This window comes from Siphateles boraxobius, unplaced genomic scaffold, assembly GCF_051911475.1.
Source record: "Siphateles boraxobius isolate OS27281-9 unplaced genomic scaffold, OSU_SipBor_1 6, whole genome shotgun sequence".
Classification (NCBI taxonomy): Eukaryota; Metazoa; Chordata; class Actinopteri; order Cypriniformes; family Leuciscidae; genus Siphateles; species Siphateles boraxobius.
Genome location: NW_027509186.1, coordinates 22,560,243 through 22,586,008, shown reverse-complemented (window position 1 = coordinate 22,586,008; position 25,766 = coordinate 22,560,243). Strand labels below are relative to the sequence as shown.

The following is a 25,766-nucleotide window of genomic DNA, read 5'->3' as shown; positions in this document are numbered from 1 at the left end:
AGTTTCCGGCTGATGAATTACCCCCTTGATGTTAATGTACTCTATCTATCCATCTGTGTTTTGATCATCATTCTGAATCCGATCCGGACGTAGTCTTTGACAAAAATGCAATTTTCTCAGCTTTTTGTTTAAAGGTGACATATTATGCCTCTTTACAAAAGATGCATTCAAAATCTATGGTGTCCCCAGAATGTGTTTGTGAAATTTCAGCTCAAAATTCCCTCCAGATCATTTATTACAGCTTGTCAAAGTTGCCCCTTTTTGGGTGTGACCAAAATCGCACCGTTTTTGTGTGTTCCCCTTTATATGCAGTTCAGAAGAGAGCCTTCGGATACTCGACACAATAACAAACGCGAATTTCACTCAAATGTGAAAGACCCCCGGACTAACGTGACAAATGTAAAAAAATTTTTTTTTAAAAATAAGTAAATCCTCGACCGGCCCACAAGTGAAGCGGCCCACCGGGAATTCTCCCGATTCTCCCGATTACCCACCCTGGGCCTGTGTTCAACAGACGGACCTTGACGTTTCTGAATGGTTATATGTAGTTGTTGTGTAGTTACATTGGTTAATCTCATCGATTTGCGTAGCATACTGTTGTGTCATGTTTAACTTTTACACAAGACAGTTCCATGAGGTCTTTATAAGACAGTTGTGTCAAATACTGTTCCGTGCTCGTCTGTGCAGCCAACGACAGAACAGTTTGCATGCTTTGCTCGAACTTTTGCCATTGCGTTGGCGCTTGCGAAACCAAATGGCGGCGCCATGGGTGGAAACTGGCAGGGTGAAGTAATATTATAATAAAATCCCCTTCCTACGTCAGAAAGGGAGCGAAATCAGATCGCTTAATTTTTGACATGCTTGCAGAGAAAGGCTTACCAAAAGAAAGTTACTGGGAAGTCACTTTTCACGTTTTCAGGGTTAGTAGATGCAGGGTGCCCAATTATAGCACTTAAACACGGAAAAAGTCAGATTTTCATGATATGTCCCCTTTAAAATGTTGCTTTTTTATTGAAACTTACCCACATTCAAGTGTTGATAAAAAAGGGTATATGAAGCTAAAATAAAATGTTTTTTTAAAAAGAAAGAGTTAAAGTACAGTTAACTTAAAGGTATATTTCAAGTATAAAAATAATACCTTAATAGGAACATATTAGTATAGGCTACTTTACAGTAAGTGTAAAAATAATATATAAATAGTATAACTATGATGTTATGTTCACTTAAAGAAATCTTATTAGTATACTTGCAGTATAAAACTACTAAACTAGTAGCCTAGTTAACTGAGAGTATACTTCAAAGTGTACTTTCATAAACTAAAAAAGTACTACAAGTATAAAAATAGTAAACTACTACTATACTTATAAGTTCACTTGCAGTACAAACATAGTTAATTGTGCACTTAAAGTTTACTACTGTTACACTTAGTACACTTAAACATATACTTTTGTATACTAAAAAGTGGGCCAATTTAGTCCAAAGCAGTATTGAAATAGTACACAAGTTTACTACTAGTACATTGATATTAGTATACTTACTACTTAAAGTATACTTAAAAATATACTTGATCTATACTTAAGTATAGGCTACTTCATAAAAAATATTCATAAGGGTAGTTACAATCAACAATATACATATACCTGCATCAAAATTGCACCAATATTTAAAATTATTAAAATTAAATAGTACTACTACTACTACTACTACTAATAATAATAATTAAAAATAATTTTGATGAATAATTTCTTCCTCTTAAATGGAATGTCAAAATATTGTCAAGGAGCAGTATGCCAACACGTTTGTCCTGTCTGTCACTTTCAGATAAGAACCCATTGGCATTACTCCTTTCCAGGTCACTGGACAGCCACACCGCACTGACAAAGAGCTGAAGTGCCAAGACATTGTGTTTCACTCAGGAGGAACGTGACCCAGTGAACACTGACCTTGGACAGATGGCCAGTGTGCTGCAGTACATTGTTGAATGAAGGAGGATGAAGACATGACTTCAGTCACACAGATGTTGAAAGGTAAAAGTAAATGCTGGCAAGTCACATGCCATTGAACATGTCTATTAATAAACACACAGGCCATGCAGCTTAAAGAGGATTTCGCATTTTTGTATAAACACTATTTTGCATTTTTCTTTTTTTCAAAGACATGACAGTGAATAAAATAGTTTTTATTCAATCTTTATTCCCCTTGTTATTCTTTTTACAATTTTATTAGGGATGGATAAAGCACTTAAAGTTTGTGTTATTATTAAGAGTAAATGTCTTAACAAATAATTGTAATATTTAACACTAACGAGACAGAAAAACAGATTCCAAGTGCAGAAAGATTTAACTTTCCTGTGTACAACACGATGGAATTAGCAGACTTAGCAGCATACATAAATATTTTGGAGATAAAGTCTTGTGTTTACAGACCATGTAAGAATTCCCCCCTGAGCATTTTACTGGCAGTTCTGCTCTATTAATCAGCAGACACACAGCTTGACTCTTCTTTACAGTGACTGGTGGGAATCAGAATGACTAATCTTCACGTGAATGGTCAACGTTGACACGTTTGTGACTTTCCTTAATGTTGTATATTTTTTTTCCACTGAACTACATGACCACATGTGTAAACCCTTAACATCTACTTCAGGTTATAAAGCTAAGTGTCAGTGCCCTTGATCACACATAATGTCTTCCCAACTAATAGTTCTGGCAAGGTTTTCTCAAAGCTATATATTATATAACTTTGACTTATTTACATATCACTCTTATTTCCTTTTACAACATCTGTTGCCAAAGAAAGAATTTAACAAAACTATTTAAAGCAAATAGCTGAGCAATACACACCAGAAAATGTCTGACATGTGTTTTATTTTGGCATAACAGCAAATCCAGTACATTGCACTTTCTCACTGCTGACATTCAGGACTTACAGTTTGGTAGGCTGAAACAGGGAACCTGGAGACCCAATGAAGAAAAAACTGTAAACAGTAAAGCCCATTGTTTGGAAACTGTTTCCATGTTGGGTATCTGTGGGCCACTGTACATAAAGTATATCAAACAAGAGATGGCTAAGAGAAACACGCTCCTTCAGACAGGGTTTTGTTAAAGAATCTTGCTAAAACTTTACACAGCGTATTAAGATGCATGTCACCTAAAATAGCCTGGCCATTATTTGTGTTGACTGTGACATTATTGGACTTGTTTAAAATGACCAATAATTTCAAAATAGGGATAGTAGAGTATATTTCCTGCAAAATCTATTAGAACAGATACAAATGACAGGCATGTATACATATAAAACATTCAAGAGGAGAAGGTATTCTGACATCAACACTTTGCTGACATCTAATCCTCATCATAGACAGTGTTTCTAGGTAAAACTTGAGGTACACATAGGTGTTGATATAGTTATCTTCAGAAAGCGGACCTTCATGTACAGCGGCCCCAAAAAGTATTTACACTTAAAGGGATAGTTCGGCTAAAAATGATAATTCTGTCATCATTTAATCACCCTCATGTTGTTTCACTTTTCTTTAGTGAAACACACACAAAAAAAGGTAGTTTAAGAAATGCGTAAATTGTTTGTCTATACAAATTTTGTATTCCATTGTATGGACAAAAAAACAAAAAATAAATAAAAAAAAAACGGAGACATTGTACAAAGTACCTTCTTTTATGCTCCACATAACCTGTTGGTCAAGCCAAAATTTACTTCGGTTTTTACGCATACACTAGGGTATGTGTACAGTAGGGCTGGGCGATATGGCCAAAAAAAATACATTTTTTTATACAAAATACATACATTTTTTATATCAGTCGATATCGATAATTATCACGATAAATGTCAAATCTTTATTTCTTTCAAGTTTAAAGGCAGATTTTCACTCCTAAGTGAAAGTTTTAGAAACCAGAGCATTAAATGTGGTTTTAAACTACTCTTTATTGTCAGAACATATCATGACAAACACTTGCCAAACAGGTGAACATTTCACAAATCTGAGGTAGAACATTCAAACATTTGTTATTTTTCCTTAACAAAATAAATATCTGAATAGAAAAATATATTTCTTAGTTTCTGCATGTGATAATGGGGGATATTGTTTCAAGTCTTGAAACAGGTTTGTGTTGCCTGACTTTGATGGTACATATCTTCAGCACAATTTGCAGTGCAGGCTGCAATATTAATATTACATGTTGTGTCTCGAAACGCATATTTGACAGTGAGTTCTCAAGCTAGTACTACTATGTTAAATTTATGTTCATTAACAAAAACAGTAACATCTGTTAAAAAAAATGAAACGACCACATTTTTATTTGGTAGAATGTAATATTCTGACTGTTTGAGTTTTATTAAAATTAACCATTGGTCATCCAGTATCATGCATTTAGATCATGATAACCACAGATAAAACCAGGCATAGCCTATAGCACCTCACTGTCATGGCAAAATGTAACTTTATGGTTTCTATGGTATTTGTTTGAAAAACAGTAGTCTAAATACATTATTAAATACTGTAATTATATTCCATTAGTCATTGTCTTCATTAATAATATAATACAATTCAATATGTATATCCCACACATTTCATGGCGCAGTTAATATTACTAGGCTAACGTTACAGTAAATCCATGGTAAATGGATTCAGAATCAATTCAGATTCTGACTGTATCGTTGCGCACAGTGTTTCTCCTGTTTGTCAGCACTATTTCATCTGCCTTTAAACTGGTTTAAATCACTGAAACATTTGTGTTCTTCGCTGAATTCAAGCGCTTCTCACTGGATCTCGTGACCGAGGCCGATCAGAGTAAACGCGTCTGCTCTAGAGAGCTCGCGCAGTACTGCCCTTTGGACAGGTTTGGACTTTGAGCCGAGCGGATAAATGGGCCGTGCCAGTAGCACCTCAATGCAGTACATGAGATCCTCGGGGAGGAGTCGGATCAAGATCCAAGGGGTGGAGATGGGTAGGACTAGGGGCGGGTTTAGGGATTAGGGGTGGGTTTAAGGATCAGGGGGCGGAGATTGGTAGGTTTAGGTATATGTAAGGTGGGAGGAGTTGGATCTGGATCCGACTCCTCCCTGTGGATTTCATGTTCTGCAGTGAGAACCATCTCGGCCGTGTGGCGCTCGGTTCAAATGAGTTTCGTTCCGCTTTTGGCGCATAAACATTATCGAACATTTATCGAACTCTTGATATTGTTTTATAGAGAAAAATTATATCGCGATAATTATCGTTATCGTTTATCGCCCAGCCCTAGTGTACATTGTGCGTGCCATAAATTCAGTCAACAGCATAGTAAATGCGTAGGCTTTACACGTAGCAATGTGTACTCTGTACGTGCAGCTTGAACATGAATTTTTTTGCAGTAATTTTTCCACAAGGTAGCGACGCTGCCCCTTTGTTTCACAGTTGAAAAAAAAGATTAGACATAACAACTACTGTAGACGACGACAACAACAATAATATACGACCACATTGGCAAGAGCTTGTGTGAGGGGTTTAAGAGATACATGCAATAAACTAAATTTTAAAAGACATTTTTATCGGTCATAACTTCTGGAGAGAAATAGCACAGACACTGGACAAAGATTAAACTTTCTAGTGCCCATGTGTAGTGTGTTTGTACATCATCAAATGCAGTATACTTTAAAAGAGGATCGGCTATACACATACACTATGCGTTCATGTCAAAACTGAAGTACTCTTTGGACTTTAAAATTGCACTTGGTTTAATATTTTGCTATTGACATTTACAATTGACATTTTATTTCACTTTTTAACACTGAGAATGGTCATTTGAAGGCACTCGTCTTTAAGTACTTCAATGTCAGTTTTATAGGCATTCGTTTTGACTTCACTGTAGAAATCAGGCTTCTTCATGGCCAAGGGCGTCTCTACGGTGATGGATGCCCCCATAAGCGCCTCTGGGCTTTGGCCCCGCTGGAAGAGACCCAAGAGGGTGGCCAGGGCCCGGCCCACGTCATGACGGGCCCCTTCGTTGACAAAGCAGTAGAGGATTGGGTCCGCCACGCAATTGAGGCTGGTGAGCGCCAGAGTCACGTGATAAGCACCAAACAAGTTCTCCTCGGCACCACAGTCGCAGGGGTTGCTGAGGAAGAGCACGCTACGCCACAACAAGAGGACGTGGTAGGGAGCGAAGCACAGTAGGACGATGAGGATCAAACTGAGGGCCAGCCTCTTGATTTTGGCCTTCTCCTGTCGCTCAGTGGAGACATTACCGCGCACGGCTCTCAGGATGCCTCTGTACGCTGCCAGCATCACACCCCAAGGAGCCAAGAAGCCGAGAAAAATGCGGTAAAGGTTCATCCCGGCCACCCAGTCCTGCATGGGATACTTTTCGAAGCAGAAGGTGTGGTTGAAGCGGTCCTTGAAAAGTTCATCGTGGAAGAGAGGCGCTGAGTTAGCAACTACTTCGGTTATCCATACAACCGCGCTGACCAGTAAGGCTGTTTTGACCCTGCGGACTTTAGCGAATTTCAAGGGATGAGCCACCGCCAAGTAACGATCCACAGATATGCAGCAGAGGAAAGCGATGCTGACATAGATGTTGGTGTAGAAGATGAAACCGAAGAGCTTGCAGGACTCTTGCCCGTGGATCCAGTTGTCATGGTGAACGAAATAGTCGATCCAAAGTGGCAAAGTGGCTATATACAAGAGGTCAGCCACCGAGAGGTTCATCAAGTAGATCCCCAGCTCGTTCTTCTGCCTGACCTGCATATACGCGGCCCACAGGGCCATGCAGTTGGTGGGGAAGCCAAGGACGATGACTATAATATACAGCACCGGCTGAAAGAACTGGTCTATGTTCGAGGCAACATTGCACGAGGTTGAGATGTTACACATGGTCTCTTCGCTTCCTCAGAGACTTATATAATCATTGAAATTGGCTGAGGTTTCTACGGTCCAAACTCAAGCCATGTTTAAAAATGAGGCATGTTTAAAAAAGTCAAAAGGTTTCCATTTTGCTTTCATGTATTGTATAGGGAGAGTAACACTGTAGCCCACTCTGGTCTAGCATGGTGGGCCTGACATGTCACATGTCTCTACCACATTTCATGGCTAGTGTTTTAACCTCTCGGAGGGCTCAGAGGTCAAAGACATGACCACAAGAGAACCTGCCATTAATCCTTGTGCATGATCACCTTGGAGAGGTCTCTGGTAGGGTCTGGGGTTTTTCAGCAGAATAAAATGGTCAACTCCATCTCTCAAGGTTGCACAATGACTAATCTTCTTTGGTCTGTCCAATAACATCAATCTGCAAAAGAGGAAAAAGAGCAATTATGTGAGGTTTAGAAGTCACGCTTCATTATTTATGAGTTGCTGAAATTTTTCTGCGATCTTTGTTGTTGAGAAATGTCCTTTCCAGGGCAGTGCTTTGCATTTGTTAGATTAGATTTGCTCTGTGATACAATGAGCTTATGTTTTCCTATTCCCACCTCTAACCTCGGTCATCCTCGCATTAGCATCTGTTTGTTTGGAGTTCAACTGAATTAACATTTATTACAAAGCTCCATTTAGTTTTTTTAGGTATTATCTGCTGGTACAAAATCTCTAGGAGGAAGTTTCTTTCTGTACATGCATTTGTGCAGGTCTTGGTATGTAGGAGGTCTTTTCTCTCCTTAGATAAGCAGATTATATGTACCTGCTAGGACGAGGAAATATGTTGAAACCTTGACAGGTGACCAAAATGCTCCTTCCGCATGCAAGCCTCTTTTACAAAAACTTTCAGATTTATACAGTACAGTAGAGAAAAGCGCCTGAACAATAAGGATTTTTCTGCTTGCCTAACAAACAAACTAAAATATATAAATTATTCATATTTTATTAGTTTAAAGTCGAAATAATGTTATTAATAATTTACCATTTATCTTTTAAAACGTATAATTTTACATTTATTATCTTTTTTTAAATTATTTCATATTTTTACAAATATTTCACTTTCACTTGCATCATTTGTCACATGTAAAGCTCCTGTACACTCATCATGGAAAACAAAGTAAATGGTGTTGTTCTTAAAGCATAGTGATGGCACAGCTACAGTGTCTGGAGTGAAACCAAGCTTGTTGTTTGCTTCCAATATGTTTATACATTCACATAGAAACTGTGGCTGTGCATAAGAGATAAATGAGAGATGCTAGTGTGCAAACTAACTGGGTAGCAATGCATGTGCATCTCTTAGCATCCATTTAACAAAAAAGACTGCACAATTTTATTTCACAAACACATTACAAGTAAAAGAACCGAATATTCCCACAAAAGGATCCTAGTGAAATTTTAGGTCTTTACTCTTAAAGTAAATGTAACTAATTTTATAACTTCAAAGCACTTCAGTGTTCAGACTCAAAGGAAATAGCTGAACAATGTGAAGAAATGACTCAATGTGATTCAGGCTCTAGGGATAACGGACAACATTCCTAAACCATAAAACAGATCAGTTTTTTCTGAACTAAGATCATTTTCATTCTGAAACATCTTATCCTACTGGAACGTTTTACATTTCAGAATAACAAGATTTTACATTTTTCTTGGAAAGGATACATTTTAAGTCATGATGACAACTTGAACTCACAACTCAAAACTTGAACTAATTGTGTTATTTAGTTACTTTTTATGGAAAGTAATGCATTAAATTACTTTGCGTTACTTTTTTCCCACCTAGGCTGGGTTTTTAATGACAAAAAAACAAAAACAAACAAAAGTTCTATTTTTGGCAAATGTAAAGGTCCTTTCACACCCAAAGTGAAATGAATAAGTTTTAGGCTGAAGGAAATGCAAATTCACACCTGTACAGCAGAGAGCAGCTCAAACAAACCTTTCAGCTGTGCTGTCATTCTGGATTGCAGAAGAACACTCTTACTTCAGCAATAGAAACTATGAAACCCAAATGTGATGACTGATTAAAGTAATTTTATCTTATTCATATGGTTGAATTGGATCATCAAAGGTCAGTAGCAAAGACATTGTTTAATAAAGTGAGATTAAATACATAAAGTATATTTGTGTAATTTACAGTATGATTATTGCAGGTTTGCATATTCAAAGTTTGCATTTCACTGTTTTTATTATGCATGCTTATATTTAGTCTACAAGCTCATTATTTATAACTACAATAAGCATCATGTTATCACAGTGCACATAACGCCTCTGCACTTACTCCTGATTTCTGTCAACATGAGGACAGGAGAGCTGTCAGTCAATAATTGGGAAAATAAAGTAACGTGCATTACTTATTTAAAAAAGTAACTCAGATATTTTGTTGTAAATTTAAAATTAATGCGTTAATTAGTTATTAAAAAAGTTATTGATTACGTATCTTGCTTTACTTGTAATGGATTAAAATATATGCATGTATTTTTTCACAAATTAAAAATACAATACTCCAGTGCTTTTAAAATAATAAAATATTAAAACATTTTAAAAGTATTATAATACTATATTACATATTTAAATACTTATAAAATGGATGTTTCAACATTAAACCTCTTAAAATAAACCTCTTGAAGGGATAGTTAAACCATCTTATCTGGTCTGCAGACGTAAGAAAGTCATACAGGTTTGGAACAACATGAAGGTGAGGAAATGAGGATAGAATTTAATTTTGAGTTAATTAACCCTTTAGGCAGATACCATTGCATCATTTCAGTGATATAAAGCAGAAAAAGATTTTATTTCAGTTGTTCCAGATACGTTAATTAAATTTTTTTTGCAAACAGCATTTCCCCATTTAAGTAGATGCCTTTTCTTGACTGAAAATAGATGCCTTGGAGAGTTATGAATAATAGTGAACTGGTTTACCTTAAAAGGATTTAGTTTGTATAAAATCATACTGCTATTGTGATAAGATTAATTGTCAATGTTGCAAAAGCCAAAATCAAAATGGACGACTGTTTTTCATAAGATACAAGACAAATCAACTAACACTCACACACAAAAAAAACTATTTTGCACTATTTTAGGAAATAAACATGTCTTATCTTTACTCTAAACCCAGTGTTAAAAAGGACCTGCACTTTATTTGATTACAATTTCTGACTCTGAAAGGTTTGAGATGAAATTCAAAGCTTTCAATGTGGTAAAAACACCTTATCATGTCTGTCACCGACCATCACAGCGTCCAGTCAAAAACAGTGAAACAAACAGATCAGGTACCAGGGAGCTTTCCTAGTATGACACCAGTTTTAAGAAATTGCTTATGAGCCTGATGCTTTTCAATCAGTAGGAAATATGAGATAACCGCAGAGGACCGCTGCCCTGCCTGGGGCCAGAAACGGTGACCGATACGCCAGCAGGGGTTTAAAATCCCTGACCTAATCCAATCTGTCATTCTGCTTCAATATCAATATCTCACAGTGGCAGATAACAATGTATCCTTTAATAGAGAAAAACAGAAAGCACTACAGGGTGACAAAGATTTAAAGATGATGGAATGTAAACTACTGGAAAGTTGTCAACCCGACTTCATTTTCATTCAGGTTGGGAGATAAAAAGCGAGGGTGGACAGAACTGGCTGGTACGATGCAAAAAAAAAAAAGAGATCTCTGATTAAAATATGCAGTTTGTGTGCATTTACAACTCTTGATAATATCAAAGTTTGCATTACACAAAAGGAGAAGATCTTTTAACACAGTGTAAACAAATATATTTGGCTTTTGTCCATGATCACTGTAGCAACATAAAGCACCAAATAAAGACCTGTTTCTCTATTTCCCCTCTATAGGCAGGTGGAGATAATGAACAAAACACTGAGCGTCGGCCCCAATAACCCTGAAAATGAGACCATGAATAATCAGGGACACCTGCACAAAGGTAGTGGTCAGTGATACTATCACACTCGCCTCAATATTGACACTCTAGAGTAAAATAATTGTCTCTATAGTCTCTAATGAGACAAGAAAATGCATCATGGAGTCATTGAAAAAACATATTTCACAAGAAGACCGCTCAATAGAACTGGAATGATGTTTAGTAAAAAACTGCATAACAGAAATAACAGTAAAGTTAGAGCTTCACAATTAACTGAATACAATTTCGACTGTGGTTACAGCTATACCGCACTTATGTAATCAGGAAGTGTTCATTACAGCATTCCATTTCAGTTTACTAAAATTGCATAATGGCAGATCAGGGCTCTTTAAATGATCCTTTACCTATCAGTAATGACAACCGTTCCTATAAGTGTATTTTATATTTCTTTTTGATTTGTGGTGGCACAAAAAAAGACTGAAATGCAGGACTCAAACATTTGTGTGAAACTCTGGTAGTGAAATAGAAGTGTTCTAATAGGGTTGCGTTGTTGGCTTTCTCTAATTTACACACAATTTTAATCACGTCATAACCTGAAACCTGTTTCACTACATGTGTGTTAGACCACCAGAGTGAATAAGTTTCCATTGTAACAATGGCCATGGCTAGCAGCTAAAGCTCACAAACAATTTGATGGTCATTTCTTGTACTCACTTTGTAAAGATCTCAAATTATTGGCTCTCCTTAAGTTACTCATTAGTTTATGGCTGTAAGCTTGGGTCTGAGTTGAGGGAGGCATAAAGACAAAAATGTCAGAAGACATTAGATTCTCCATTCTGTTTGATAGATTATAGATATGTAATCCAGCAAATACATGACACTTCTTTTAAAAGAAATTGAAGCTGTATGGATTCAAATATAATAAAATAAGTCAGGATTAATGCAGAAGATAGGGGCTGATACTCTTAAAAAAAATTTTTTTTTCTTTTCAGGAAATGATCAGCGAAAGGAGGTGTTTGATTCAACGGAGGGTCTATTTGCAGTAAATGCAATAAAGTAGGGAGGGCTTTATTTTCCCAATAAGACGGCATCTATTTAATGATTTTATGAAATATAAACATTTATACTTATGTTGTAAACATTATATATATATATATATATATATATATATATATATATATATACGTATATATATATATATATATACCAAGCACATTAAAACAGTATGCAATAATAACAACATATTATATTATATATATATATGTTGTTATTATTGCATACTGTTTTAATGTGCTTGGTATACATAGCCTGTATCTGCCACTATTTAAATTAAGTATAAATTGAATCTAATAACTTTACACTTACTACAAAGTACATCTAACTACTATTTACATTACATATTTTAGTGCAAAAGAAAATATTGCTATTTTCACTTAGTGTAAATAGCCGCTGCCTTAATTCAAACTCAAACTTTGGGACATGTGTCCAAAATGTGATTTGTACGACTATGGCACACTGAGTGTATGATATTTTTGCCAACTGTCAGCATCAGTGACTACACACTTGCATCATATTTTCACCAGAGATACACGGACAGTTCACCCAAAAAATTAAACTTCTGTCATCATTAACTCAACCTCATGTCGTTCTAAAAATGTTTGTATTTATTTTTTCTGTGGAAGATAGATAGATAGATAGATAGATAGATAGATAGATAGATAGATAGATAGATAGATAGATAGATAGATAGATAGATAGATAGATAGATAGATAGATAGATAGATAGATAGATAGATAGATAGATAGATAGATAGATATTTCACCTTTTTTCATTTTTTAAGACTGGAATAGTTCAAATGTAAATAACTAACAAATACAAAAGCTGCCTTCCCAGCCAAAGATTAAGCTGTAATGTTGAAGGAACGGAACATACAGAACTTATTTAATGGCAAAAGTTTCTGATCTATTAGACCGACTGCCCAAGGTTAAAGCATGTTGCATAAGAAACATTAAGTCTGGGCAGTCACCAACTATTGCTTCAAAATATAATCTATTACAAAAGCTAGGCCGAATATTGTTTTCCTTTCCTCCATACATAAAAAATGCTAATCAATTCTTGCAAAATGTGATCATGTTCCGAGAAAGCCTGTTTAATTAGGTTCCATTTTAAATGTGTCTAAATACGGTAATTATCTTAATCAAATCAGCCTTACTCCCAATGGCTTAAATGTCAATTTTGTTATCCGCTCCTGTGGATACAGTTTCGATTTGTTGTGTGAAACACACTTTTTTTTGTGCAGGGAAAATTAATAGGAAAAGGAAGGCTATGGACACTTGACCCCTGAATGACCTGGTCTCCCAAGGCACTGCCTCTGTCATGAAATTACAAATGTTGTTATTGTCCAGTTTGAAGAACAAATTGAAGGTTTCTTCAGAAATACCATCCAAAACAAACCGTTGCATACATAATGATTTTATGACTTGCATTTTTCAGTGCGCAAGCATAACTAAGAGTGACAAACTAGTCTCGGACACTGCCAGATGGATCGTGTCAGAGCTATTAACAGCTTTATGTTTTGTGACAGTCGTCGTGGTTCGCCCTACGGGGTCATACTAAATAATGAGTGTAAACACAATGGCCTTAACAAGACCCCTCTTGCCTTAAATCTCCCCCTTCCTGGTCTGATGGGAAAGACCCAATGTTATCACATCACCCTCACAATAACAAATACAGTTAGTATTTAAAGAAGAGAGCCGGCAGCTTTCCAATCAGTAGGTGCTGAGAGACGGGTCTTTCCGCTATTTCTTAATGAAAGAGCTGGAGAGAGACGGGGAGAGAGAGGAAGAGAAAGACAGGGCGAGAGAGAGGCATCCAGAAAAAAGGAATCTAAAATAGAAACGACTGATTATTCATTTATTCACTCATTAGTGGGAGATCAGATCAAGGATACAATAGCCAGGCCTGGCAAAACTCCTAGATGCACAACAGACACCGGGGTCAAGTAAGGTTCATTAAAATGTCCACGGGAAGGACAAAAGGACAGCTAGATCTAAAGCTAGATAACACCTTATATGAAGCCCATATCAAAGGTGACAACAGATGTACCCAAGTTTATAGATGCACAACGACACTGATGTAAATAGGCCTATTTATTTCTCATAATTTCCAATAATACCTGTTTGGTAAGGTTTGTGCAGCTGTGGTACAAGGAAACACCAGAAAATGTCCTGTATTCCATGAAAGTGAAAAGTTCTACAACAGGCTGGGTGATTCGACTTTGTTCCTGAATTCGCCCAGCAGCAAGAGCTCAGTCAAAAGCAGCCCTCAGAAACCTTATTTTTTCGAGGAAAGTCATCTTATTAAACCTTAAAAGTCCTCTCCAGTTCTCACTCAAAGCTTACAATCACAAGCCTAACAGGTTGTTTCACCACAGTTATTACATGCCACATGAGGGAAAAACACGCATGAAAAATGCAAATGAAGAAATGCAGGTGAGAACCATGAGCGTACGATAGACCGATATATTGCATTTTCAATGGAAAACAAATCATTTCTGCTTTCACCTATTTATTGAATTTTGAGTAAGTAGAGTTAAATAAGTGCTCATTTGTCAAATATGTGTACATCTTATTTGCTGTCATTAGACAGTATGACATACATCAATACATTACATTTGGTATTGGCGTCAACCATTACAAAAACCCATTTTGGTCAACTATATAATAAATATGCATACAATTCAGAAAAGAAACACATTTGTCCTGCCGTTTAGACTAATGCATTCACTGCTGTCATATCAGGTTCATGCCTAGCCCTGGAGAATACAGCACAAGGCGAGGTCAAGTCCTGTGGTTAACGGCTTTTTTTAACGGCTAGATTGTTGACTGGTGAGATTTGACAACTTTCCCTGCTGGTACCAATGTCTTCATCCTTTGTAACATGGAAACATTTCAAAGAAATAAAAATCTCTTCTTGTTAAAACACACACTCATGTTGTGTTTTCATGTTTTATAGGGACTTTCCATAGACATAATGATTTTTATATTGTACAAACGGTATATTCTATCCCCTTACACAGCCCACGCACTAACCCTACCCCTAAATCTACCCATCACCAGAGAATCACAGAAAACTTTCTGCATTTACTTTTTCCAAAAAACACTAAAACACTAAAACAACTTTTTTTAGTTAATGATCTGTAAGAATGGAGCTTCATAAATGCTGTTCATTGATTCCAGTAATTTTTTTGACATTTGGGTTTAAAGTGTTTTAATTCTACAATATATGGTTTAAAAACTGCCCTCTTCAGGTTGAACGGTGGCTACTGCAGTTGTATTTATTTTCCTATTGGATGTTTGCGGTTGTTCGTGACGCAGTGGTCGTTGGTGACGTAGGCAGGTTCCATACAAACAGATGCATCTCAGGTGCACGCCCCCCTCCGCTGGGCTCTGCCCACTTTTCCAGCATTTTTCAAATATTGCCGGTGGGTGGAGTCAGGCTCTGACCAGGGGTTTAAATACCCTTTAAGGTCCGTTCACACGATGAGGTACAAAAAAGAAGGCTCTTACCTCATGCCGTAAGGCACGATAACTATAAATGCGTCCACACCAATGACCGATAACGGCCTTTTTATTCTAAGCAGGCGCGGGCCAGAGCTGCGGTTTCAAAGTAGCGAAAATGGATGACCTGCTGCTGCTTTACGTTACAAAAAAATATCAAAAGAAAAACGGGCGCTTTTAGGTACACGATGTCCTTAAAAGACAAGAGGAGTTGCGAGAATCCGAATTTTATTATAATTGCTGTTAACAACATGTCATTGAATATGTTTTTGCTGTTCTTATTGCCTTTACACGTCTTTGCCAGCAGATGTCCTCAGCCAGCATGCTATGTTCCGAGCGCATCTAAACAGTGAATTTAGCAAGTCTAGTGTAATCGATCTAATCTAACAGTGAATTTAGCTGACGAAGTCAATGATGGGATAAAAACATCGCCTAGTCAACACCTTTATGTTTAGGCAACGCCTTTTTCACTGCAACTTCAGCAATGTTGTCAAAACTAGCACTGGATAGCCTACCTTAGGTAATTTTGTTACACTATGCTATTAAACAGCATAATATCTCATCGTTAATACTTCTCACCATTTATTCCCAGGATACGACTGATTGCTTTCCATATATACATTTTTTTCAACCTATCCTTGAAAAGGGGGTTTGACTTGTCAAACAATGGAGGATTTTTTTTGTACCTCGACGATTAACTTCTCTGCAATGTCATCTGCCATTTTAAATGCACGAGACCTTTCAATTAGAATGGATTCTGATTGGCTGTCAGTGTTTTTATCGTTCGACAGCTGGAAAAATCGTTCTGAAAGTGATCCCAACGATATCGTTCCTCATATCTTTATCGTTATAGTTGTGGTGTGAACTTTGTTATTCTTTAATATGGAGAACGATTTTTAGAATTATATCTTTATCGTTATCTTTATAGTTATCGTGCTTGGTGTGAAAGGGCCTTAAAGGTTGTATCAGTGATTTCTGGCCCAAAAATAAATGTCTAATCTTTCCTAATGATCCGCTAGCTGCCCGCCCCATAAGTATGCCGTCCAAAAACCGCGTCTCTGTAGGCAGCGTAGGCTCTGAGATCTGCACACAAAAACAAATGTGTACAACCACCACTCAAAACCAAAATAAACAGTGTTCCAACCAATCACTGACAGGGGCGGGTGTTGCTCCGATTTCGCGTCCAGCCGTGCACGAGCGCAAAACCTCACAACACCCGTCCCTGTCAGTGATTGGTTGGAACACTTTATTTTGGTTTTGAGTGGTGGTTGTACACATTTGTTTTTGTGTGCAGATCTCAGAGCCTACGCTGCCTACAGAGACGCGGCTTTTGGACGGCATGCTTATGGGACGGGAAGCTAGCGGATCGTTAGGAAAGATTAGACATTTATTTTTGGGCCTGAAATCACTGATACAACCTTTAAGTGTGATGATTTTAAGCTGTTTTCCTCATTGGGACAAAAAAAATTATGTAACTTTTAAAAATGTATTAAATCTTATGTCATTGAAATATCTACACTCTTTGTGATTTTATCATAATTTACATACTATAGTCAATCTAAAACTATTTCAAACAGTACTTTGATAACTATTATTTTCTATCATTACTATGCAATCAGATTTTATGACCTACATGAACTATTTACTAAACATTCATTTGTCACATTGCAAAAAAAAAAAAAAAAATTAACTAGCGAAGGGATAAAGATGATTAAAAAGATCACATACACTCATATAATACACCTTTGTTACGAGTTAAAGTTTTTGAGTTAAACGTTGCTTTTATTTATCTAATAATATATTTCAGACAATTATTATGATAATTGTTTAAGAATGCAGTATAGTTTCCCATCTATCTAAAGATGCTATAATAAAGGCATACAATTTAATTTTTTGACTTTCATGTCACAAAGCAACTTATATTAAATATATAATAATTTTTTTGTAATTTATGATAGACATCATACACAAAGCAGAGTAAGTTTTCTGTCAACTTATAATTTTTCTACTTAAGCTTTCAAAATGAAGCCATGCATTTTGAACTTATGTAACACCATTCAGATCTGGTTTAGCACCTGCAATGTATTTCCTCAGATATTAAGCATGCAACTACAAAGGTCATAACGATTGTACATGTTATGAAACGGGGGGAAAAAAGAGGAACAGGGACTGTCTATGCTCTGCCAGTACATTTTAAACTAATTTAATAACACAGGAACACAAACTCGAATAAAAGAAAATCAACTATTGCAAAACGGGTCAATGTGTCAGAATTATATTTAGCGATTAGTCTACAGATGAATATATTCCTGATGTTATCCAGACATATTCTCCCTCCAGCAGTCTTTCCTGTCCTAGAGTGACGTTTTAGTGGAAAAAACCGGAATCATTCAAAGATAAATAATTACAGACTTACAGCATTCTGGTCTTGCGGTCTGCATCAGCCAATAGTACAAAAGAGCTGATGAAGGTGTCATTACCAGTGATGAATAATATGGTTATTTTCTTTGAAACCTGGCTCCTTTAAGTGTGACATGATGACTTCAGTGTGATGATAGTGGTGCAAGAAGCCCAACTAAACTTTTTTACTGCCAGGACCCACCTGGCTGTTTAAACAGCAGAGGCTTTTAACACAAGAACATTGGGCAACTGAAAGGGAACTAATTCAATTGGGTCTCAGACTGCTCAGCATGATGAATAAGCAGGTAGCTAGGCAGGACACAAACTCATGGTGTCTACCTGAGGGCATAACCAGATCATTCACAGCACCATGCTGCCATCTGACAGTTTGAAAACGCTGTCCAATTCATCAATGGTGTTTGTTGTTCACAGATGCACAACTAGACTGATCAAACTGAAAAATCAAGCTGATCAACTTAAATAGCACAGTGAACACATTAACACATAGTTCAGTGAGCACAAGGCCAGGCTGCAAACACTAAAATGCCTATTATTAATATTAACACAATGCTTCAATAGTATACATGATCATGAGAGTGATAGAATCACTCATTGACCTTGCCTGTGTAGTTACAACAAATGTTTTCAACTCCAGAAAGGGAACATTTACATGCAACACACTCCACCCCCATCATGTTTGTAATGTAATAAACTAGAAGTTCATGTACCTAGAAAAGTAGTCCCACGTGAAAAAGAATGATTTAGACAACTTTACAGTAAAAATAAATAAATAACCAAGGGCTTAACTAAATGATTAATTAAAGTGCTTTAACAAAATATGTGCTTCACATTTCAACTTTTAAACCCTCTGGAATGCCGGCTCGCTATATATCCATTGTAGTCGCGTTACTGTAACAGTTATTGAAGGATATGGTTTGCCTCCAACAATGAAACATAAGTGGAAAGCACACAATGACCAGGAACTGTCAAGCTCCAAAAAGGACAGCAAAAAAAATTGGTTTATAGTACTCATGTGCTATTTATGTCTTCTGAAGTCATTATGATTTATATCCTTTATGCAAGGAACAGACCAAAATTCAACTTCCTTTTGAGCTCTCAAATGTCACTGCTGCATGCATGTTTTCACACATAATAGTTATCATGTGTCTCATCACTGCAGCAATTTTTTTAAATGTCTAAACGAGATTGAGATTTTTGTGCTGCTGTTTATGGGGAGAATTTCGGTAAATAACAATTTCTGTCTTCACTCAAATATTGCTTCAATTTTTTTTTTTTTTTTAAATGACATAATTCATGTGGGCTTCTTTATTGTTGAATGGCTCTTTTAATTTCTTTATGTGTATTTAAAAAAAATTCTGACTCAACTTTTCAACAGTAGTGTATATAAAAAAATCTGGATATTGTGAATATCTCTTTTTGTGGACGAACAATCCCTTTTACTTATTTAAAACCGCTATAACTCATTGTGTAAGTTATACATTAAATAAGCATAGAAAAAAAAACACATCTGACTTCCTTGTAAGTCTCTTTCTATGCAGACATGCACATATGCACACACACACATAAGCAAATATCCAAACATTCAGAGATACTCAAAATGAAACTTCTTAACCTTTGAATTACACACAAATTAACCTCTGTGCCTGAGGTCATAATGACAATAAACATCATTTATGGACTTCATTTAAACAGCTTCTGTGAAAATGTCAGGTTTTTCATCCATATTAAACTAATTAATAGATTAAATTCTGATTTTGCCAACTCGGATAACTCACTTCAACTGTTAAATTAAGCGATACTTAACAAAATCTTCCTTTGTAACCACCGATCATTGGTCCTTTTTATTTGTTCTTGTGTAAAAGAGAGGGGCAATGTGCTTTACAAGGAACGGTCCATTATATCAGTACACAGCGACCACATAGCAGGCTGACCATGGCAGGTGAGCTGAGTAAGAACTGCCTGTCTCCCTTGGTATTGATTCAGGGTAGGTATTTAATCCTTTCCTAACTGTGTTTTATGCTCCAGTGGAGAGCCGGCCGTGTGTCTCTAGAGAGACCAGGGCAGGCATCCTGCAAGGCGAATTAATGACTTCAATAAAAGTGACACATTTTCCACTCAAGTCCCCAGTCAAGAGTTTTATTGGTGAGGTTTAATTTGGCTTAAACTGGTCGGCTGCTTTAGGCATGGTCACAAATGCTAATCACCTTTCCCCCGAATCGCAATTAGAGGAGGCATCAACACGACGATATGTTTTCTGAAGACAGAAAACATGAAGAAAGGGGAGAAACAGAGCGAGAGAAAGTTCAACACTAAATTCTCTTCATGCTCACTCGGCTGGCTTCATGCTGTTTTTTTGATAAAGCTCAGAGGAAACACCTCCACATCTCATCTGGTGCATCTGGTCCACTTCTGCTATTGTTATGTTTATTCTGCGATTGTGTTGACAGGCTGTAACTTGGCAGCAATGTAGCACAGACGAGGAAATTGCTGGCACCTGCTTTGCAAAAAAACCAAAGCGATGTTTAAAAGGAAACTAGATGCAGTGTCATGCTGAGAAAAACTTCAAAGCAGAGACGGATTAGTTTATGTGACAGTGAAGTGGCCAAATAGTTTAGTAGGGTCAGGATAGGGTAAAGAGTTGAAAATCACCATGAAAAATTGAGGAGAACTTCAAGAAAAATCTGCTTCAAGACTCACAAAAGTGTATTCAAATGAAGGCCATAACTGATATAATTTTTACTGTCATTATGTCCTCAAGCAAAAAGGTTGCACATTTCTGGTATTGTTTGTGATTGCTTGTGTGTACTTTCTCCTTTCCTACACTCTAAAAAATAAAGAGTAGAACAACCATTTTGGATTCCTCAAAGAACCTTTCAGTGTACAGCTCTTAAAAATAAAAAATAATTCTAAGGCGTGGTCACATTTACTGTTGCTTGGCAAGATCCAGTTAGCTTGGCGAAATCCAGTCATTTTAATAGGAAACCCCATGACTTATTTTCATGTGATGGCAAGTTTTGTTCTCGTTCAAGTTGGTCATGCAAATTTGTGGTGTTGACCAACCGAAAGCTTCTTGGTATGAAAGTGACCCTGTGTAAGCTGTGCTTCATGCATCGCTACACTGTTGACAATGGAGCTTTTTTGATCAAGAAATTTTGCTAATGCGACTTTGCCTTTAGTGTGAAGAACATTTTAATGATGTAAATATCCTTTTTCCACTATAAAGAACCTTTTGTGCAAGGGAAAGGTTAAAAATGGATGTTAAAAGTTCTTCATAAAACCATATATGCCATTTTTTTTAAAGAATGTTGTATTAAATACTTAATAGACAGCTTAGGTTGAGTCCTCCCAAAACGTAAAGACACACTTCATTCATTACCTTCTAATAAAAGTCTAATAATAAAAGCTTAATAGGTCCTTCAAAAGTCCTTGTTGATAACAATGCTGATAATGAATATTAACTTGACAATAATTAACTGGAACGTGCATGTTCAAGGAAAAAACGGACTAAACAACTTCTGAGCCCTCTGAACTACACGAGAAAAGAACATGCAGACAACAGCATCCTTATTTCAAAATTGTGAATTACACATAGTTTTAGAAGCTTATATTATCAATCACCTGCTTTATTTTTCAACAGTTGTTTTTCTGTTATCGACAAAAGCCTGATAAAAGCTGCAGTTGTAAGTGCCAAAGGAAAGGTATAAACCGTTTTGTTCTGAGCCATCTAAATTGTCGACAGTGACCTAACCTTCGTTCGTATTTTATTCTCGCACGTCAATACTGCCTGAAGTGACTACACCAATAGCTTCACTAAAAGCTTCTACTTTTGTCTAGAGGACCACAAGGGGCTGAAGATTACAGCCAATACAGAAAGTGTTGAGTTACACCGTCTAATGTGGAGAGAGACGAACAACAATGTGCTGCATCGGAGACCCGGTGGACTGTTAGCGTTTTCACTTTTTTACATAACCCACTTGACATGGAGGGAATGTTTGCACAGGATTCTACTGATCGAGCCATTCAAGAATTCAGCCGGGTTAATCATGATCCTGAACGAGCCTCTGAGAAGTGAGATGGGCATGCAAGATAAGCATAATGTCTGATGCTGTAATATGATATAGCCTGACATGTGGTATGTTTCTGCTGAAGTCAGAGTCAGGTTGCTAAACAGTTTAATGCGCTCCATAGAACTCGCTGATATGCTTAGCACGCTGCGTACTTTACATCAGAGTTAGCTTTTTCCATGAAACTGCATTGCATTTATGGTAGGTGAGGAAAAAACGACTGACCACATAAAGCCTTACGCATATTGTTGAAGCAGTCATTAACCTCAACCTTCGCTGTGAACTGTTGGCGCAATAAAATCTGCCACTACTGTTGATGTTTCAAACTACAAATTACTCCACATATTTAATTATACACTTAAATGTTATGAGTTCATTAGTAAGTTTGAAAACAGCCACTTGTGGGGCCACCATGCCACTGGGTTATAGCTTTCCTCACACAATCTGGTACTCAAACCAGACATTACCCTCACAAACACTCTTATTAGCTCAGGCGGGTGGCACTGGAGCAGACATTGGTTCACGGTAAGATTACTCTTCTCTTCTAGTCATGCTTTTAATGTTAGTTCTTATCTCGCATCCCCAAGAGGGCAATTACTGTTTGCTTAAAAGGACTGATTAAATGTTGCGTTTGTTTCCTAACAAAACCGAGAGGGAGACACCATATCGGCCAAGACATTCCATAAAACCAATTCACGTGCCACATGCCCTTTGCCTCTAAATGACCAGCCACATGTTGGAGAGAACAAGATGCTGTGCGAAACAAAGTCCGCCACAAATTACAGCGAGGAGAAGAGAATACACACATCTCAATGCAAAGCCACTGTATTGAATTCATTTTGTATTACATCTACAGCTACTGAGCTGAAATGAGATATGAAACACAACTGCTGTGGTGTCGTTTTCATATATTTTGATCATTTGCTGCCAAAAAGGGAAATGCAAAAACTGTTTAACTGATCCTTAAATGTGAATGAAAATATATTGTGCTGTACACAATACAACTGAACTGACTTGCTGTAAACACTGCCAAAGGCATTTTATAGCTTGTTAAATTGCTTGTTAAATCGTGAGAAATGGAGCGTGCGTTGCACACACTATAACCCACATGTGTTCAACAGAGGAATTCAGTGGAAAGAACACTCGAGCATCAAACTAAATGTATTAATACATAAGCTATTATAACTACAGGATGACTGTTGTCATTTACAAAGACCCCTTATTGAAAAGGTTAAATTTATGGCTCATGAAAAACATTTGAAATGCAGTTTTCTATAGTGTGTTCTCTGTTCTAAGAAACCAACATACTGTAAATGAGTCATTCTACTTTTACTGTTATTTTGTGATGGTTTTGTACAGTATGCATTTGCTTATGAAATCTGTAGAATTATCAGCATTTACTTCTCCCTTTTAATATACCTACTGTAAATACCCTGTAGTTTCGTAAGCTCGCCTCACAAGGCTTTTAATATAACTAAATGCACTGTAAAACTGTCAACATTGGTGCCATCAACCGTTACGTTTCATTGCTATTTCCCCATCATATTTTGAAAACAATCTTTACAAAATGGAAAAGGCACCTCGTAGAATGACCCCAATAACTTTAATTATGTCTATGCAATATCAGCATAAAGTCTATATAGCACACGTCTAAATTAAATAATTTTAGATCTGGAGGCATATTAAGACGTGGCAATAAAGCAGAAGTACAATTGTGTTGTAAAGTTGTTCAACAGTAGGCTATTGGAACATTTATTTTAAGTAATTATTAAAGAAAACAAGATTTAATAGATTAAAGCCTATATAACATAACCATTTATCATAAGATTTACATAACCCAAGTAAAATCTAAATGATGACACTTACATGATAGTGTTTCCGTAGGTCAATCACTCATACTGACAGTGACAGAGGTGATGTTTTCTGCATCTCCAAACAGCACGCGCAGCGATAAACCCAACAAAACGCTCGTTTCCCTAACCAAAATGAAGATCCGGACAAACATCTAGAACTAGTTACATTAAAGCATCATTATCTTCACATCACACCAGCGGAAAAGCAGAGACAACCGCGAAGTTGCAAAGCGCAAACTGAAAGTGAGCAGCTTACGGGAGGTTGAGGAGAAATGTGACGTGCGTTGCGTTATTCAACACTGGCCGTCCCATTGAATGCTGGCCATTTGAGATGGGATGCCACTAAACCAAAAGACAACCTGACATAATGATACTCTTATCTTACGTATATCGTTTGCTTTATCGATTAGTATCAGTTCATTTAACGTTACTGTTCCTGGCTAAATATCATATTTTGAAGGGTCATATAGGCTACCAGCCTAGGTAGGCTATAAAACAAATTGCTCCATAAAATAATATTATAATGTAAATTGTGGCTAAACATTTCTATTTATTTTAAATACCTGGACACCTATTTCAGTGGTGATTTTAAGGGGATTGACTTTTTATTAACAAAACTTTGAAATTCGTCTTGTATGGCTACCTTTTCACAGACTGTGATGACGCGTTTTAACGGTCTACTAATACTCTAATGACAGTTAGTTGACATGTAGTTGCAAAGTTAGTAGAATGTCTAAAGTTGACTCGTCAAAAATAAAGTGGAACCTTAATAATAGCTGTGTTTTCCGGTGTGTTCTTTGTCAAACTCAAAAATTATTTTATTTTTAATTATTAACAAGTGCCATTATTTTATGAAAAAGTTAATAATTTTATTTTATTGAGAAAATATTTTAGTTTGTCTTGTATATTTTTTTGATGAGATCAGATAGCATTTTAAGCTGTCATATGGTCATGTTAAAATGTGCCTTACCTATGGGGCATGTTGTCACATTTAACTTACATTCTTTTCGGGGTATATCAAGAAAAAAGTATACACTGTACCTATTAATAAAACAAAACCACCTAATTGTACTAGACATGTGAGAAACGAATGTGTGAAAAAATAAATACTCTGAAACCTAAGTAGATCTACACAAACTGAGAAAGTCAAAAAGCATTAGGTTGTGCTCCGCTCTCCCCTACTTTACGCAGAGCGATCAAACACTTTAGTTATGTTAAGAAATACATATAGCCTAATTTTTAACAAAATAACAGTAGATGCAAAATGTTCAATAGGATGCCCTTCATCAATGAGAAAAGTATTGCGAAGATCAAAGTGCTTGTTTTACACTGGATGCCTACAACATCCAACCAACACTAATAATACCATATAAAAAAATTAATAAAAATCCCGTACATGGAGACTTCAACTATTTTTACTTCAACCACAATAAGAGTAATAATCAAATGGCCATATTAATAGAGGGGAAAAAATCATCAAGACATCACAAGAAACATTGCTAAATTTGACAAAATCCACAACACTTCATTTTAAATAAAACCAGCAAAAGGTCAAACAATTCAGTCATATTGATATTCATGCCCAGTGAATCATTTTTATAAAAAAATAATATATATATATATATATATATATATATATATAAAGTTTGAACATAAATAAAACCAATTAAATCTTTGATTGTTTTTTGTCAGTATTATTTACTTGAATTAAGAATTATTTTTACCATGCAAAAACATTATGGAATCCCTAATAAATTGTTGTAACACAATATTGTTGTAGCTAATAATTTACTGTTAACTGCTTATAGCAGAAACTCACTTAATGCAGAACTTGTCATCATGTAATAATAGACGAGAAGCAAATGCAAGTAAACAGTAGATTTAATAAGGATGATGATGATGATGATGATGCAGTACAGGCAGATGTAGAACGGGTGACACAGGGACTTCGGTGGTCAGGATCCGGTGGTGAAGAGACGATGGTGCGGTGACGGTGAAACAGCAGACGAAATCCAAAGACGAAGACGGAGAACAGGAACTGGAACACAAGGCAGGAACTGGACACTGGAACACCAACACGAACGACATCAAACAACGATCTGACAA

The 25,766-nt window shown here is 36.5% G+C and overlaps 1 protein-coding gene across 1 annotated transcript; it reads right to left on the bottom strand.

Annotated features, from left to right (window-relative positions):
- Nucleotides 1-2,850: 2,850 nt before the first annotated feature.
- gpr4 (G protein-coupled receptor 4) lies at nt 2,851-23,894 on the bottom strand. The gene is made up of 2 exons (XM_077208229.1): nt 23,674-23,894; nt 2,851-7,274 (listed from the first exon to the last, which is right to left on the bottom strand). Exon 2 carries the CDS (start codon nt 6,860-6,862, stop codon nt 5,768-5,770), a length of 1,095 nt encoding a protein of 364 aa, XP_077064344.1. The 5' UTR covers nt 6,863-7,274; nt 23,674-23,894; the 3' UTR covers nt 2,851-5,767.
- Nucleotides 23,895-25,766: the final 1,872 nt, after the last annotated feature.